Source organism: Equus quagga, chromosome 8 (assembly GCF_021613505.1).
Source record: "Equus quagga isolate Etosha38 chromosome 8, UCLA_HA_Equagga_1.0, whole genome shotgun sequence".
NCBI lineage: Eukaryota > Metazoa > Chordata > Mammalia > Perissodactyla > Equidae > Equus > Equus quagga.
In genome coordinates, this window is record NC_060274.1 from 84,691,503 (window position 1) to 84,711,317 (window position 19,815).

The 19,815-nt window shown below is 40.8% G+C and overlaps 1 protein-coding gene across 1 annotated transcript in view; it reads right to left on the bottom strand.

Annotated features, from left to right (window-relative positions):
• Window positions 1-19,815, bottom strand: part of CPVL (carboxypeptidase vitellogenic like) — a 136,355-nt gene that overhangs the window by 30,184 nt on the left and 86,356 nt on the right. The window contains exon 12 of the mRNA XM_046668830.1: window positions 4,917-5,099. Coding sequence (XP_046524786.1) covers window positions 4,917-5,099 — 183 coding nt within the window. The remainder of the gene's footprint in view (window positions 1-4,916; window positions 5,100-19,815) is intronic.

The window sequence follows — 19,815 nt, forward strand, 5'->3', positions numbered from 1 at the left end:
AGGGTCATACTTAAATTAAACAATGTGATGAATATATTAGAAATGAAGAAAGGCTGAAAACTCATGTTCTAGGTATCTGTATTAGAGTTAACAAAAAGAATAGTAGGGGCTGGCCCCGTGGCCGAGTGGTTAAGTCTGTGCGCTCCACTGCAGGCGGCCCAGTGTTTTGTTGGTTCGAATCCTGGGCACGGACATGGCACTGCTCATCAAACCACGCTGAAGCAGCGTCCCACATGCTACAACTAGAAGGACCCACAACGAAGAATATACAACTATGTACTGGGGGGCTTTGGGGAGAAAAAGGAAAAAATAAAATCTTTAAAAAAAAAAAAAGAATAGTAAATCACACAAAGGAAAATAACAACAAGAACATAATAAGGGTAAAAGTACAAGATAATAACACAGAAAGCAAAAATACAATAAATAAAATCAACAAAGATAAAAATTGGTTCTCTAAAAAGAGTAATAGCCTTTTAAACCCCAGGCAAGAGAGGCACAAAGTATTAATATCACCACTAATTTTAAGAGACATTGAATGATAGTAAGATGATATTATAAAAGCAACTTTATGCCAATGAATCTGAAAATTTAGATGAAAAGGATAAATTCCTGAAACAAAAATACGACCTATAAAAACTGACACAAGAGGAAATAGGAAATGTGATTAATCCCATATCCATTATAGAATTTGAATCTATAATCAAAAACCTCCATCAAAGAAACCTCTAGGCCCAGACAGCATCATCAACGAATCTCCTGACACATGAAGATACTATTTCAGACACTGGAAAGAGAGGAGGCACTTCTCAACTCATTTTGTGAGGCATGTATAACCCTGATCCCCAAACTTGAAAAGGACATTGCAAGAAAGGAAAATTGCAGGCCAATTTTTCTCAACAGCATACATAAAAATATTGTAAACAAAATCTTGGCAAACCAATCCTAGTGACAAGCAGCCCTTCTGATATAGGATGAGGCAAAGATGTCCACTACCACGACCTCTCTTCAATATCATAAAAGTCTTAGAGACATGAGACAGGGAAAAGAAATAAAAAGTATATTGAAGAGAAAGAAACAGAACTGTTGTTACTCATAGAAGACTGTTATTATATATGTATAAAATTCAAAAGAATTTCCTTAGAATTAATTAATGAACTTAGCAAGATTCAATATAAAAAACAATTGTATATCTACATACCAGCAAATAAACAATTATAAAATGGAATTTCTAAAAATTATACAATTTGTAATAGCATAAAAACTTCACCAAGTACCTAGGATTATGTATCAAAAGATATACCTCTATACAGAAAAGCATAAAATATAATTGAGAAAAATTAAAGAAGACCTAATTAAATGGAGGGATATAACACGCACATGGCTTGGAATATTCAATATTGTAAAGGTATCAGTACTCCTGGAATTGATATAAAGTTTTAATGCAATCCCAAACACAATCTCAGTGAGAATTTCTGTACAGCTGACAAACTGAGTCTAAAATTTATATGGAAATGCAAAAAGACAAGAAAAAGAAAAACCATGATAACCTTGAAGAAAAAGAATAACACAGTTGGAAATTTTACACCATCAAGGATCAAGAATAATTATAAAGCTATAGCAATAAGATACTATGGTATTGTCTCATGGACAGACAAATAGACCAATGGAATAGACTAGCGAGAATAGACACAAGACTGTACATACACAGTCACCTGATTGATGACAAAGGTGACACTGTAGAACAGTGGGAAAATAATGTTTTTTTTCAAAATGGTGCTAGACTGTTTGGATATTTCTGTGGAATAAAAAGAATCTTTACACCATACACCATACATAAAATCAATTAGGCCTGGACTGTTGATCCAAAAGTGAAAGGTAAAACAATAAAGCTTTTGGATGATAACAAGGAGAACATATTCATAACCTTGGGGCATTCTTAAATATGACATTAAAAGCATTAACCACAGAGGAAAAGATTGATATAGTGGACTACATTAAAATTAAGAATGTATGTTCATCAAATGACACCATTAAGAAAGTGAAAAGTAAGCCACAGAGTGAGAGAAGATATTTGCAATACAAGAACTCATATCCACACTATCTAAAGAACTGATACAAAGCAGGAAAAGACAGTCAACCCAGCGAAAAATGGGCAAGAGATTTGAAAAGGCACTTCACAGGAGAACAGCCAAATGGCCCATAAATATATGAAAAGATGCTCCCCTTCATTAGTCATCACGGAAATGCAAATTAAAATCATAATAAAATGCACTACTCATTTACCAGCATATTTAAAACAAGGAAGACTGACAATCCAAATGTTAGGGAAAATGTGCAATAATTGGAACACTTGTATATTGCTAGCGGGTGTGTGAATTGCACCCTGTGATTCAGCAATTCCATTCTCTTGTATATGCAACACAAAAGTGTACATAAATGTGTAAAATAATGTTCATAGCAGCATTATCCCTAATAGCTAAAAACTAGAAACAATCCAGTGAAATGCATAACACCATCTATTATCTATAGAAAAAAGTAGAATAGACAAACTATGGTGCATATATAAATGTATTACATTATTTTATATTTTATGTATTACATATTCTAATAATATTTTATATACTTGAACATATAAATTAGAACACTATACACCAAGGAAAATGAACTAACAATACTACATGCAAGAGAATAAATAAATCTCATGAACGTAAAGTTGAACAAAAATGTCACACGGAAAAGAGTACATGTTGAATATGTCTGTTAATAAAAATTGCAAAAACTAGCAAAAATAATCTATGATGTTAGAAGTTAGGACAGTGGTTACCTTGGAGAGGAAAAAGAATAGTGACTATGGGGGTATTGGTTTTGTTCTACTTTATCCAGGTGGCAGTTACATGGGATGTTCACTTTGTGAAAATTCATTTACCTGTACATTTGTGATTTGTGGATTTTTCTATACTATGTTACACATCAATAAATAAGCTTGTTTTTAAAGAGGAACAAAGAATCGATCTTATATTACACTGTTAAAATTATGTAAAAACTTGTACCTGTGTACATAGGAATCAATTAAAATGCAATTTCAGATGCTGAAATAACTGGTTTTTCCCTTTCTTTTAAAAAAATATTTTGAATTGCTGTAATAACTTGTGTAATTTAAAAACAGACAAATAAACACCAAAAATTAAGTCCAGATTATTTTCTGCAATTGGAGAGCCTCCACTTGTCCAGGAATTTCAATATTTTGCAATGAGTATTCAGAGTTAACTATTTATTATGGCTCCCAATTCAATACCAAATTCAAGATGGCTTGTGCTGCAGTTTACAGAAGCAGATAGGGGCTGACAGCAATTTCCATCTTCTCTCCAGACCCTTCTGCATGTAAACTGACATTCTTCTTTCTGTCCTTCCCTGGTCCCATTTTCAGATCTCATATATATACTGCCAGAACGGTGCTTGCTCTGAGTCATTTAGTTTGCCATTTCACCAGTATTTAATTCTTTGGTACAATTTATCTCAATTTAGAAACTATAATGTAACCTTCCCAAGGCAGAGTTTCCCCTCACTTGAGCCCAGAAATATGTCTCTCAACTGTTTCCTTTGTCCCAGGTAGTTAACATTCTGTGCAATATTTAAATTTCTTACATGTTATTGTCAGCGACAATTCTAATTTTAACCATTCTAATGGTTAGAATGACTGAGGTGGGAGAGGCTAAGGTACATTTTACATTAGAATACCCATAATTTCTACCTGGTCCATCATTTCTTCTAACATAAATGAGGAATGTATATCATAACCCTTTCTGAAATTCTTTCTGAACTCTCATTTACTATCCCAAAGCAAAGGACTTTTAAGGTAGTATGTCTCTGATAAATTTCTATTCAGAGCATTGGTTCGACTCACAGAAAAATCGAGCATTAGAAAGCTGCAATTCCAAAAACTCAGAGGTACAGAATTGAGGTCCCAAAGTGCTCTCAAACAAAAAATTGCAGGAAAAAAAAAATCAAGTTGGGAAGATTTAAATTTCTTCTCTTGACTAACTAAGCAAGAGCTTACTGAGGATCTTTCGTAATTTCTCCAAAAACTTTCTGGAGATAAAGAGAGTAATCATCACGTAATCATCGAAGAAGCCCTGCTCATCCTTGAGGAACCAAGGCCTGCAAACTGGAGGTGCAGTGGACAGGCCTGGCCAAGAGTCATGTCTGACCCCTAAAGTGGAGGTCACACTAGGGGTATCACTCGGGCATCAGATGAGAGATTTTGTCCTGGGGCTCCATTTGCAACATACAAATGTGATCATTGATTTGCCAGAGGAGATTACATTGAACCTTCCTCGTGTAATTTGTTCAAGCTACCTTTTCTTCCCAAATAGACGAATTCTCTCATTAATGATTTGCCTTTTGGGGCTGAGTATTGTCTTTTTAATTGTCACTTTATCTCTTGAACAATACCTAAACTTTTGTCTTGTTTTCTATTAAATCCTATGTATTTTGTGTGTGTGTGAGAGGAAGGTTGGCCCTGAGCTAACATCTGTTGCCGATCTTCCTCTTTGTGCTTGAGGAACATTGTCACTGAGCTAACATCTGTGCCAATCTTCTTCTACTTTATGTGGGATGCTGCCACAGTGTGGCTTGATGAGTGGTGCTAGCACTGCGCCTGGGAATCCAAACCAGTGAATCCCGCCGAAGCAGAGCACACAAACTTAACCACTATGCCACCGGGCCAGCCCGAAATCTGATGTATTTTAATATGAACTCAGACCACTCTTCTCTGTAGAAAATAGGGTGCAGAAGACGCATTTTGGCTGTTGTGCGGCTCTGCTTAAGGCCATCTATGCCTTATCGGTGTTCAGGCTTTAGTTGCAATCCCACACTATCCCATTCCCACATATGTGTGCCCCAAAGGGTTTTCATACCTGACAAAAGTCATCCACTTGCCGGACATAACCAGCCACTTCACCATCAGATTCAAAGATCTTCCAAACTTTTCTTTCTGCCTTCTTGTATTCCTGGGATCCTTTCCAGTTCATGGCCATCAAGGAGCGCTCTGTCAGGGGAGCTGCCACGATGATGTCCAGCTGGCCGTTGTAGAGCAGCACCTGAAATGAAATCAGGCAAATGCAGGAGTCAGCAGGTGAAGCCAGTGAGTCTATTGATGTACAGAGAGAGAGACAGAGGGAGAAAAAGGATATGTGAACTTCTCTGATACCGTGTTCAGAGGGGCCAGCTCAGCAGATCAGTAGGGTCATTTTCTTCCAGTTGGCCACACACACCAACAATCTGAAATCAATGCTAGCCTTGTCTCAACCATTGCATTCTTCCAAAAGTTTGATTCTTAATAGGAATTTGCATAAAAGCCTCTCTTGGTTGCAACCATCTGTGCTGTATTACTCGGTGACATAGGTTTCACTTGGATGTACGGCTACGTTAAAGAGGAGGACTGTGGTTATATTTTAGCGGAACTAAGGAAAACTACACCCTACATTTTCATGAAGCCTGCATTTCACTAACTTTGCTTTCAGACATTGTAGCAGCTGGCAAGCTGGGGTTGTAATCCACATTGTTCCCCTTCCCAAGTTGATTTCGCTGTGGCAACTATAACTTTTTGAGGCTCACAAATAGATGCAGGTGCCTCAGATTTATTACTTGTTGGCCACAACTATGTCTGCCATGCCATTTCCAAGACCTCCATTTCTTTCTTTTTGTTGTGAGGCAGTTTGGCCCTGAGCTAATATCTGTTGCCAGCCTTCCTCCTTCTGCTTGAGGAAGACTGTCGCTGAGCTAGCATCTGTACCAATCTTCCTCTATTTTACGTGGGGCAATCTTCTTCTGTTTTATGTGGGACATCTGTCACAGCATGGCCTGACAAGCAGCGCTAGGTCTGCCTCTGGGAACTGAACCAGCAAACCCTGGGCCACCGAAGTGGAGTGCAGGAATGTAACCACTACGCCACCGGGCTGGCCCTCCTTTTCTTAAATGTGATAGGCACTTGTCAGCAGTAAGGAATGTCCTTTCTTCCTAACATAAAATTGAGGGATTTTTGGCCAAGTTGATGGATATTATAGGAGAAACAACTCTGAGGCAACTCTTATCTTTTCTCACAAAACCATTTTCAATTTGCTTGAAAAAGAATTCAGATAATACCCAATGTTCATGAAGTTGTGAAACCATAGGAGAGAGTGTAAAATGGCACCACTCTTCAGGAAAGCAATGGTCAATTTTTAACACAGACTTTAAAATGTTGAGACTCTTTGTCCCATTAACCCCAACTTCTGGAATGAATTCTATGACAAGAAGCCCAAAGAAACACAAAAATTATATAACTATATTCATTGAGTCTTATAATGAAAAATTTGAGCAGTTTAACAGTTCCATAATTAGTGAGTGGTTAAATAAACCGTGGTACAGAAATTCTGAGATATCACAAAACCATTTAAAATGTTTGAACCATGAAGCAACGTGGAAAATGCTTATCACTTAATGTTAGGTATGAAAGCTGAACATCAAATATATACTACAATTATGAATGCATAAAATAGGTACACATTCACATATATGGAAGGGAACTTTAAAAAAATGAATACAGTTGACTAATTCAGGTGACGGAAATCTGAGTAATTTTCCCCTTTGTTTTCTACTCTTCTTAGGCTATTTTTTGCGACTAACACAATATTAATTCTCAAAAGGACTGTCACTCTACTCCCAACTAAGAAGTTTTCCACAATTCCAGGCTACCTTTGATCTATTTGGAAACTCTGGTTTGGCTCAAGTGAAGACCTTTGGTTGAATCCTCAAATTGGATATAAAATGTTTCACTGCATATGTTTCCATCTCTGCCTTCCTCGTATAGGCTTCTTAAAAGGCTTACACATAATTAAAAAGCCTAGGACTTTTACACACTCCAAATCCTCAAGCAGCCGTGGGCCAGGATTCAGCCTGAGATGAAAGAGCCCTGGGCCTCTGGGGCAGGAACACGGGGTCTTTCACGTTACTCACTCACCATCACCACCACCACTGTCCTAAGCAGAAACTCAAAGGGAGAAATACTGATCGATTTAAAGCCTCTTTAAAAAACTCAACTATAGCAATAAAAATTTGCATTGTTTATACAAAGAAATTGCCTCAAAGACCTTGAGTACTTATGGCCCGTGCAAAACTCCTACACTGTTTTGCCAACAGTATGGAAACAATTACACATGATCTGTACCAGCAAACAAGGCTTAAATACTTCACCATTCTAGCAAGGCCTGATTATAGCTGATTAACGAAGATAATCGTCTATAAAGTAATTCCTCTTCTAGAGTTCAATGAAAAGACACTGATTAAGTAGCGAATACACAAGTACATCTGGTCATTTTTCCTCTTTGTGGCTGCTAAATGAAGCTTGCATCTTTCTGAGTCTCTTGCTACTTTATTATCAGTATATTTTGAAATAGATTTGAATTTTTCATCTTTAAGAGGTGATAGCAAAATCCACAGGTGACAGCAAAAACAGACTCATATGTACAGCATTAGAGTGCACGTTTGTTGAACTTAATTGAAATGCAGCCCATCCCTGAGCTGTTTCCCTTGTTATTTAAGACTCCTCATAAACTCACTAACTCTCTGGAATAAGGCAGTGCAGGGCTGAACTGCAGACTTTCGTGCATGTGATGAGCAGAAGGCCTACTTTCGGGAGCAAATAGAAATCCTCCTTTTGCAAAGAAAACATTTTTAACTTCTAAAGGGGCACATAAGTCAAAGGCAACAAAAAAAGAAATCAGATTAATGATCAAACAGAGTGATTTCAGAGCTGGCCTTAAGGCTGCCAGCATTAAATATAAAAATTCCAGAGCTTTTATTTTTATCTAAATGTCACATTCACCCTTGTCAGCCCCCACAGGAATATCCCAGTTGTGTGCCTCTAGGGCTGGGTGAGTGGGCAAGACATCCCAGGATCCGGTGACAGGGAGCTGAGAAGCCAGGTGGGTGGAGCACAGGGGTGGGTGGTCCTGAAGTCCAAGGACACATGTTGGCTACCCACATTCTGATAGTCAGAGAAGTTCCAGGACAATGCCTAAGCCCTGAGGAGTTGGCCAGTTAGAAAGAATCTGTAAACACTTGCCCCACTTCTTCCTGGTAGGGTGACCAACTGTCCCAGTTTGCCTTGGACCAGGAGTTTCCCAGGATGCAGGACTTTGAGGCTAAAACTGGGACAGTCTGTGCAAACCTCCCCTGAGGCTTGCTGGTATTTTAAGCAACAAAGTCTAATGACAGAGGAGGAGACAGAAATGAACGCAGCTTTTAGCTATACTTCCCTTGTCAGTAGTGACTCTAACAAAACACGGTGCCTGGAGAGGGCTGGTTGACGTAGGTTTCCAGCGACAGCCCAAGCAGCACCTCTAAACACCCAGTTTCCTCGCCTTCCTTTCTGGTCAGCCGTGAGGCCTAGTGAAGGAGCAGAGGCGCCCCTCTTAGAGAATTTTCTTTTCTTTTACGGCTTAGAGGTCTCACTGGTTAGTTTGTTGAAATTTAGGGATATGTGAAGACATGAAAAAACACTTAAAAATTTATGAAAAACTATGACCCCACTGTTTGTGCTCTATAATTACTACATTTTAAAAAGATGTTTCAAACTTGGGAAAAAAAATACCTCAAAATCCTAGCAGTTAAGGTAGTCAACGTATGAGTGCTTTGTTTCCACGTGACTATTTTCTAGTTTTGTGATTAGGATGCTTTTATAATGAAAAAGGAATAAAACAAACAGTAACACTAAGAGGTTGGCATCTCAGTTTGGCAAAAGATAGGTCTTTACTGAGGAATGGTTTGTGCCAACTCAAATATACCAGCTCTCAATTTTTCATGACAACTAGGTAAAAAGCATAACTTCAGTTCATTCATAGATGATCTTAAAAATTCATTCCAGAATTCAGGCATTTACAAGAGAGGGTACTAGGTGATTTGGATTACAAGCATCTTTTTTTTTGGTCAAAAGACAGAGATGAGAAAAGCATTTTTATTATGTTCTTTACTTTTTGAAGTGCTTTCACATACCTACGGATTTATTCTCATACTGCTTCATGAAGTCAGGACAAGAAGTATTACAATGCCTGCCTCCACTTTATTGTTAAGGAAATTGTGACACAGCCAGGTGCCAGAACGTGTCCTAGATTTCAAACTTCCCAACTTCTACCTAGAACTCTTTAACAGAGGCGCTAAATTCCTTCAAACCAATAAGCACTCTTTGACTCCCCACAGCTAAACGTTTAGTGCTACCAAAAGCCCCTGGAAAGGACGAGCTGGTTGAGTATGAGACATAGCTCACATCTCCAGTTGAGAAACAATCTTGGTCTGTTTGTCCAACTCTGGTGACATCTTCTCAGTTTGGCTCTAGGGCCTAGGATGTGTGCAAGGGCATTATTCAGCTGGCGACAGATGCCTCACTTCCGCTGTAGGGAGTGGCCTTGATGAAGCAGCTGTGGAATAGCATCAGATCCTTGGGAACAGGGGTCCTCAGAGCGCTCGCTCCATCCGCAGCACTTGCACAGTACCCGGCACCTCATAAAAGGTATTGACACTGACAGGGTCTAGTCTACCGCGTTCTTTAAACGCTTTGTGTGATGCTGGATAGTGATGGTCTGCTGTGCTGGCTTGCCCAGGTCCACTCCCCCTTCTCCTGGTAACTGTGCTGCCATTCCCTCAGTGGATGCGCCGCTAGCAGAGGCTGTCAATCACAGCGTCCTGCCTCTTCTGTGCGAGAGTTGAGTATGTGACCTACGCTAGGGCACTCAGATGTTCTTTCCCTAGAATTTGAATTGTGGGCAGAGTGACACAGGGGTCCCTGATAAGTCTGCCCACTAATTTTGCTGCCTGGATCCCCAGAATTTTCCCTGGTCCCTATCTTTCCTCCCTCCAGTTCTTCAGTTTTTACAAGAATTCTGCAACCTATCATGTCTTCCCATCAATTCCTTTCATGCTTCAAGTAACCAGAGTTGTCTCTGTTGCTAAAAGCATGAAATCCAAACTCATACACCCTTGGACCAGTGCTACACAAGACCCAGCATGCAGTACCTGGGAACCCCAGACAGGTGGCTTAACAGCCATGAGCTTCAGTTCCCTTTTGTGGACATTCAGACGGTAAGACCTCCATCTCACTGTAGTGAGAATTACTGAGATCATGTGCAGAGTGCCCAGCAAAGAGCCTGACACAAACTGGGAGTCAGAGAGGGTTAGGTCCTCCTCCTTCTCAAGAAGGAAGATAATGACTTAAAAGACTCAGCAAAGCACTTCTTCTAAAACAACCCTCAGAATAGGCGGGTGGCCTTTTTGAGTCAAATACTTGATTGCCAGTCTCAGTCTTTCAAGCACAGACCCACAGTAGGAGGAAGTACAGCCAGGATAAACTTGAACTCGGTTTTCAAACTCCTGAAATAGCATGCCTTTCACTGCTAATTTTACACACATTGGGCATGGTATCTCAGCTGTCTTCTCCCGGTAGTCAGAGCCATCAGTTCATAAATTACTTTTAGAGGAACTTTCAGTTTTGCAGCATGGGATGCAAGCTCATGGGAATTCCCCCATACTTCAATGCTAGAAAAGTAGGGTAAAGAGTATAGCTTTAAAAAGGACATTTGTGAATAACAACAGAACTCTGCAATTCTTCTTGTTATGTTGCAGGAACCGTGCTAAGCACTTGACATCCATGATTTCACAACACCCCCAGAAGGTGGGTGTTATTTATCCCATTTTAGGTACAAGGAGATAGAGATGCAGGGAGCTGAGCCAACTGGTGACAGAGATTCAAGTTTAGATCTGCCTGAGTCCAAGGTGTGGGCTTCTAACTCCTCTGCCACATTGCCTCACTGCCTACACCACCACCCTAAGAAAGAACACCAGTGGTTTGTTCTATCTTCGTAACTCTACATGCGAGGAGCAAACCTAAAGATAAGCGTGACTCTCTGGAACGAAGGATACACATTTCTAGTTAAGAGCACAGGCTCTCTGGCTGGGTTTGAATCTGAGCTCTGCCACTTCCTAGCAAAGTTATCTGAAGTTCCTCAGCCTGTCTAGAGTTCAGTTTCCTCATCTGTGAAGTAGGTAGAAGAGAAACATATATGACAGAGGGTCATTAGGGGAATTACATAACATAATGCACGTAAAGCTCTCAGCATCCCAGGCACATAGTAAATGTTCAATTAATGCCAGCTGTTATTATTATCGGTTCTAGGTAGTTTCTCCACAGCATCTTTGCTGTAAGCATTTTTGCCACAAAGATTTTTGCTGCATAACTAACTGGCCATACAGAGATTTTGACGTAAAAGATAAAATCAAGAAAAATAAAAGAGGGACATTAATCGAAAAGGATATGAAACATGACAAAATTAAAAAGACTTTATAGCAAAATACAAAATATCTGAATACACTTAAAATGTGTGTATGTAGATTCATGGCAATACTTTGCAAGTAACTCATTTTATTTTTTTGTGTGGATTGTAACTAAGCACTTGCCTTTGTTCTATGGGAAGTATGGGTTCAACACTGTGCCTTCAAAAAAGAGGCCCTCAGGGGCCAGCCCCATGGCCCAGGTGGTTAAGTTCATGCGCTCTGCTTCGGTGGCCCAGGGTTTCACCAGTTTGGATCCTGGGCGGGGACCTAGCACTGCTGATTAGGCCACACTGAGGCGGTGTCCCACACAGCACAACCAGAGGCACTCACAACTAGAATATGCAACTATGTACTGGGGGCTTTGGGGAGAAGAAGGAAAAAGGGGGCCCTCAGCCCTCTTCCACCTCCAATGTAGTCCATTTCAAAATAAGAAACCAACTCTTGGGGCAAATCATGGTCAACTGCCAGCTCGATAGAGCCATCAATAATGTTGCTAACCGGAAGAAATGCTAACTCTTTTAAGATCGCCACCACCACCTCTTCTCAACCCTTATGACGGCTGACTAAGATTTACGTCACATAAAAATGGAAGTAACCACGAGAACTTCGTCAATGGAGAAATGAAACAGCATACTCAAAAAAAGTCAACCAATTATTTTACCTTTTGTAGCAAAATTACTTTATGGCCAATTAGTTATGTGGCAAAAATGTCTGAGACAAAAATGGTAGCAGCGAAACTACCAGACACTAATATAGCTATTCAAATAGCTCCATGATTTCCAAATGAGATGTTACCTGTGGATTACAATTGTGATCCAGGATGTAAGAGTTAGCATTCTAGGGACTGGCCCTGTGGCAGAGTGTGGCAGAGTGCGCTCTGCTTTGGCTGCCTAGGTTCGTAGGTTGGAATCCCAGGCACGGACCTACTCCACTCACCAGCCACGCTGTGGAGGTGTCCCGCACGCAAAAGAAATAGAGGAGGACTGGCAGAGATGTTAACTCAGGGCTAATCGTCCTCAGTGAAAAAAAATAATTCTAAAACAACTGCCCTAGGTCATCAATTTGACAAAACACACAGCAGGGGCTTATGAAAGCGATATGACACCTGCAGACAGAGTCTTGAGCTCCAGCCCTGGCTCAGCCTCATGTGCTTACTGAGTGACCTTGGCTATGTCACCTACTCACTCAGCCTTCATTTTCTCCTCCAAGAAGTGGAATATCTACGTCCTAGAGTTGTTGGGATGGCCAAATGGGATCTGAGATAAAAATGTCCTGTAAACTGAAGAGCAGGATTTTATCAATGTTTTTGTTACTCTTTATCAAGAATAATCTGAGACACGAATTTCTTTGGTGGAGGGCAGAGGTTTTAAATGGGCTGCCTAAGGCCTGCCTTCAGCTTGCAGATATACTCATTTAGTCTCCATAGTGTTGTTGCTGTTTTTGCAATTAGATGCCAGCATTTAAATAGGGGGGATCTAACCATCCTGGGCCTGTAGTTCCACTTGGTCACAATCAGGTGACACTGTGCAGGAGCCGTCCCCCTCAGACACAGCCCCACCCTTTCCTAGTGTCCCCTCAAAGAGGTGCAAGGGCTGTTGTCATTTATTCTGTGCTTACGCTATTGTTTTTCTTAGAAGAGAAATATTTCTCTGTATCCGTGTCTTTGTCATGGGTAAAAAAGAAAGATCACAAAGTCTCGATCCGACTCTTCATTTATTTCATTTCCTTCCTGGATCCACAGGCAGCTGAGTTTCACTTCCATCTGAAATGGAAGGGAAGTGACCTTTTGTCTGACTTAGAGAAAAGAGACCATGCTCACTCACATAGGGAGTGTTTTGTTTGTTTGTTTGTTTGTTTAACCTGCTCATATCAAATCTCTACTTATTCAACAGTAAATATTTCTGGAGCACCCAAGGACGAGGCACCCAGGGAACCAATCGGACAAGATGTGAGCCCTGGCCTCCACATGCTCCAGAGTTTCTTTTAACTTTTCAAAACAGTGAATAATCAGAAGAGGAAAGGCAAGTTTACTCTTTCATTCTCTCAGTTTTCCTTAAAAGAGGGGTCAACAAAAGTCGGTTTCACTTAAATCTTTCTCAAATCCAGTCATTTTAACATTTCAAACCATAAACTTTCCAGGTTCTAGATACACATAAGTCACCAGGTTTTTTTTATGGATTTAACTCTCTCAGCAAGAAAGCCTCTCCCTAGTAAAGACCTAATGAACAAATCAGATGCTGATGAACCCTTATTTTACACAGCGTATGCCTCTGAAGGGTAAGCATTTTCCAGGCAGATATAAAGCAACCAACAGTGTTAGCCAAACATACCTGCAGCCAGTTTGCCTGCAGACTCAACTGAAAAGATGCCACACCCTCTAAACTCAGATTTTGATTCAAGGAAGTCACATGATAATCAAAAAGGAAAAAAAGACATCTGCGCATTTAACGGTGCCTGTACAACCGAACACTTGAAAGGAGGATTTGGGGCAGAAAGGTATATAAATGAGCATTATGATATATTTTCATTGTTGCCAGTACAAAAGCATAAGACTAGAAATAAATCATGTGAGGGCCACTTACTGATCTCAAGTTTTTTTTTTTTAAATCAAACCGAAATACACGTTACTGACAGAGAACACAAAGCTTTTCTCTTTATTTCTCTGATTATTCCTCTACTTATTAGGAAAATTACAGAAACGCCGCAGAAGGAGGCTTTGGTCTCTCAGGACAACAGGAAAGCAAACTGCTTTTGTGAGAAGGCTGGATTTTTGTTGCTGCAGTTTTAGACGAAAGATTTATGCTTATATTTTGGCCCATTTACAATCCATCATAATACTTTGCAGACAAAGTTATGCTCTTTTCCCAATGATCTAGTGACCTTAATCTCTAACATTTTGTGGTTTCCTGTTTGGGGAAATGATTGAACAGCAGCCTAAGCTATTCCAGGCTGTACAGTGTTCCCAGTTGGCCACTATCTGTCTTAGCTTTGAATGTTCTCCTGTTCACTAATCAAAAAAAAATTTTTTTTTAAAGAGGCTTTCTCTACAGATGCTAAATCAATGAAACTCCTACAAAGCAGCCCTCCACACTTCCTCCTCTGGCCGCCGTCCTTATCATGCTCCTATTACAAACTGCAAGGTAGCTGGGAGTTCCTTCTGCCTGAAGCAATTAGCATGACCCACCAGTGCCTTTTTCCTGAACAGAAGAGAATTAATTTCACTAATATCCAGTGCAACATAGACTCCTTCCCAAGGGTTTCCCAAAAGCTCAGCTGCAAAAGGAAAACTGAACTTCAGCTGTGGGGTATAATGTTCCAGAAATGCTCCCGACTGGAGGCAGTGCTGTTACCCTTTCAGGGACAATGGCCCGGCCCCTGGCGCTCATGGCTCTCCCTTACAGCTGTCCTCCCTGGTGATTTTGCAGGGATGCAGGGCTGTAAGGCTCAGGAAGCCTGACTCCCCAGCCCTGCCTGGAGAAGACTGTGGTAGGAAAATAAAGCAACCATTGAATGAAACAGTAGTTACTTCTGCAACCAAGCTGTTCTTCCAAAGGGACATATTTTGCTTCCAAGGAAAAGGCAAGACAAAGAAAGAGGGAAAATGAACTTAGAATAAACACCCCCATGTGCCTGCCATTCCCCTACCAGCTGGTTTTGCCAAGATGAGCAAAGAAAAACGAGAGTGAAGCAAAAAGTTTGAGTGAGTGTTCAACGATTATACAAACAATGTCTTTCAGCCAAAGAAAATGATTCCTGCTTTCTTGCAACTTAACTCTAAATAATTTAGTTGCTTTTAGAGGAGAAGAAGAAGCAAGGCCAACTTGAAAAGGATCCAGCAACCACCCCTGCAACCCAGGGATCTTTGAAAAATTAACTACCTAGAACAGCACACCTAAAATTACTTTTCATCATGAGGCAGAATAATATTTTTCCTCCAGTTTGAATAGAAAAGTCCTAGGGGTCCACACAAGGGGTCCTTTGCTCTGCTTCTTGTTTCACGGTCTGCTTCCACAGCCCTTTCTGAGTCGCTCACCTCTTGAGTCTCCTCTGACCATTGTCAATAACTGGATTGAACAAACTAAAAGTGCCCCAGAAGCAGGCCTGCTCACTCCCTGAGACAAGTCTCTCCAGAGAGAAACGTCCTCCCTGGTTGTCAGAATGTCCTTGGCTTCAAGGTCACACCAAGGGTCATCTCCAAAGACTGCCACATGCTTGCCAATGTTTTCACCCTACTAAAAGGTAGGCCAAGGAGCCAATTTCTTTCTCTTTCCACATTACTAAATGCACTCAATTAACAAGCATACATTTGCACACAATCCAACCAACAAGAAACAGCACCATGGAGCAAACAAAAAATGCTGTAATTTGTAACAGTCAAGTCTATAGGCATTGACCCACACTAATCAATATGGTAGCCACTAGCCAAATGTGGCTAGTGAACACTTGAAACGTGACTAGTTCAAATTGAGATGTGCTATAAGTCTACGATACACACTGGATTTTGAAGACTTAGCACAAAGAAAAGAACGTGAAATATCTCAATAATTTCTTAACATTGCTTGCAGGTTGATATGATAACATTTTGGATATATTAGGTTAAAGAAAATATGTTATTAAAGTTATTTTCACCTGTTTCTTTTTATCTTTTTAATGCATCTTCTAGAAAATTTAAAATTACATATGTGCCTTATGTTCTATTTCCATTGGACAGCACCCATATACCTGTTTACCTTGGGTTTGGTATATCCTGCAAAGAAAATTGGTCTCTTTGTCAACAGTTGCCAAAGACACAAGTGACTTCCAAGGACAGCTCTCTTAGAGGAGTAATCTGCAGTTCATGAGGCTGCATTAAGGAAGTTGGAAAATACTGCATACGGAGGAGTGGAAGATGCTCATATAGCTTCAATTACTACAGGAGGAGTAGATAGGAACTGGAGGAAAAGCCCTTGCCATCAAGTCCCCTTGCCAGCTTCCTGCTCCCTGACACTGTCACCATCACTCAAGTTCAAAAAATAATAGCACTGAGAGGATTCACCAAGGACTTTGAGAGAAAAAAACCCAGGAAAGCTGAGCCCCCGCCACTATGCAGTGTCACTGCTGCCCCACCATCCCTTCTGCCCAGGCAGGACAGGGAAATGAACTCCCTGCTGATATTATGCTCAGGGCCAGCAGAGAGCAGGGTGGCCTTGTCGGGGGAGAAATGCTAAACAACCTGCAAAAGGCATCAATTTAGAGGTGCTTGGAAGCCCCCAAAGGAAAACAGATGGTGGAAAAGAGGCCCTGGAGTGTTCAGCGAGTAGGGCGTTCAGCAAGGTGTGGTCCACTTTGGATTCTGGCTGGCCTTTGAGACATGTCAATCCATTGGGATCCTCTTCTTCCATAACAAACTTGCCTTCCAGCTTGAGAAAATTCTAGTTCCCTGTGAATGCAGATTACTTTGCCTTTCTCTTAGGAGGACTGAGAGTGACAGTAAGTAGGCACTCATCCAAAGAGCCAGAAAAGCCACTTCTACAAGTCTAATTCCCACCTCTTATCACTCCCCAGGTGAGGAGCAGTTACTGAAAGGTTTCCAAGCAGGCTGATCTCATGAAAGAAGGCAAGTACCTGGCTGGACAGCTTACTTTTCCTTATCAAATTAAAAACGTCTAACTGATGCTCTGTGCTCTTTCTGTTTTCATCCACACAGGAAAACCTGGTATCAGTCAGTGCAAGATTCTCTGCTCCATACTCTCCATGGTGATATTCATCAAAGCCACCTCATTAGCTTGCAATTAGTTTTTTGATTTTTTTTTTCCCCAAACAGAACTCCCCCTTGTTCGTAAAGTAAAGCATCCTTCTCCCTTTTCTTTCCAGAGAACATCAAATAATCTCAAAAGGATTCTGCAAATCACAGTGACAAATACAGGGACTGTCAGAAAGCTGAAGAAACAGACATGAATATTCAGAGAGAAAGGAGGACAGAGAGACAGGAAAATCAAGACAGAGGAGGTCAGCAACTCCTCCCCAGAGCTCTTCTTTCCAAAAGCTTGGCTGAAGGTTCTGGTTTTCATTCAGTCACATGTCATTTAGCACAGGAACACTGTGCTGTGGTGTTGACTGTTACCCAGTGACAAGACTTGGGAGTTGCTCATAATAAGCAAGTAGATGGCACAGACTGACCCATGGCAGGAGCATGGTTGGACAACTTCTACCGTGCAGGCCAGGCAGGTCCAGTGATGAAAAGCCCCCGGGAAGAGCCCTAGAGGTTGCAATGGTGGCTCCCTCAGGCAGCGGGAAGTATACAAATGCTGCTTTCCCTTTGGACTAACAGACCAGGGTCAACTGCCACTGAATTAAGTCACTCCCACTCAGATGGAAGAAGAGGAAACTGCAGTGGAAAGAGTACTGGACCTAGAGTCAGATCCTGCAGCAAATGAACTCCAATGATGATGGTGACGATGATGACAATGATTAGGAAACCAAAACACTGGCTGTCCATTCTGGCTCCATCACATCTGATATGTGACTCTCTAACATATGGACCAAATGAGCGCCCCCGTGCCAATCCATTTATTAAACATTAGTGAAGCTTATTGTTTTGTTTATTTATGTTTTTGCAGGGAAAGATTTGCCCTGAGCTAACATCTGTTGCCAATCTTTCTCTTTTTCTTCCCCAAGCCCCAGTGCATGGCTGTACACCCTAGTTGTAAGTCCTTCTAGTTCTCCTATGTGAGCCGCCACCACAGCATGGCTACTGACAGACGGGTGGTGCGGTTCCACGACTGGGAAATGAACCTGGGCCACTGAAGCGGTGAGAGCACCAAACTGTAACCACTAGCCCATCAGTTTTACTTCTTTTTTTGAAATAAAAAATTAAAGCTTTGGGGCTGGCCCGGTGGCGCAGCAGTTAAGTGCACATGTTCCGCTTCAGTGGCCCGGGGTTTGTCAGTTTGGATTCTGGGTGTGGACATGGCACTGCTTGGCAAGCCATGCAGTGGTAGGCATCCCACATATAAAGTAGAGGAAGATGGGCATGGATGTTAGCTCAGGGCCAGTCTTCCTCAGCAAAAAGAGGAGGATTGGCAGCAGATGTTAGCTCAGGGCTAATCTTCCTTAAAAAAAAAAAAAAAAATCAAAGCTTTACCATTTCCCTCCTACACCTCAGGGAATGGTGGTGGGTAAACACTGCTTTGGAGATCACTGGTTTCCAAAGGTCCAGTGTTTTAGAACATTTGTATCATCGTTTTGCATCTTCTTCTGTTATACTATGACATGAAGAATAAAGACTGGGAAGCTACTCAGAGTGGTGACATTTATTGCACAAGAGATCCTCATTACATCCAGAAAAGAATGCTCCCCCAACTCTTTCCCTATTTCAAAGTAAAGTCAACAGCTATAACTGCCTGTGTTTGATAGTACTTGGATTTCAACTGGATTTAAATATGCATTTCTTAGCTTACTGATTTTTAGATCCCTGGAATCTACATAGCAAATGGTATTGCCATTTATTACCTTTCTCCTCACACCACCTGCACCCTGACATATTTGGGCGACTCCAGATTAAATTCTACTTTTCCTGTTGCTATAAATCACAAAGGTAACTTGTAATCTTTTGAGCATGTGGTACCTTCAAATAACAACAAAATAAAGCCCTTGAAAAATGATGGTGGTGCTCATGAGCAAAGCAGTTTAAAACAAACCAATCCGCATGGCAGAATATATTATCAAATGGCTTAAAGAAATAAGTAAGAAAAAAAAAAAAATGAAATCAAAATGAGAATGCTGGTTCTCCTTCGAACATTTTATCCCAACATAAATTTAAACGACAAACAAGGAAAGGTGTCAAAAGCATGGCAAGTTTGGGTGAAATGAAAGGCTGTTTCATAATTTATGGGTACTCTCTTTTCCCTTTATTCATGGAAATGCTTAAAAGTCAAAGAAGCACATAAGAAGTAGGCCTCATAAAAAAAATTAATGTTACTCTTGCACATGGATTATAACTGAAACAGGTAAAATGAATTCAAAGGAACGCTGCAGAATAAATTGGTTTTCGAACATACACTGTTTTTATTTGCCTGTAAAGTGGCGGTTGCTTATCTATAGGCTGTGATTACATGAAACAAATGTTCCAGGCTTCTTCCCTCTCTTCAGTTACGCTTCACTGGAAGCTACTTCTTCCTGCCCAAGGTTTTTCATGGAATGGCACTGGCATGCCTTCATTGTCTTCAAAGAGTTTGGAAGAAATGTGATCACATCAGCTTACTGTCAACAAAGCCAGACTTTTCCCATCATGGTTTGCTGAAAGCTTAGAATGCAACTAAGCAGTTGAAGAATCAGGCCCATTTAAGTGTTAAATTTTTCTAGGAATGCTAGTCATTTATCAAATCTAATTTCCTGGCTACTATTACCATCGACATTTTGCCATTAGGAGATGTCATTAAGGAAAATGCCACAAGCAATTAGAACGACTGC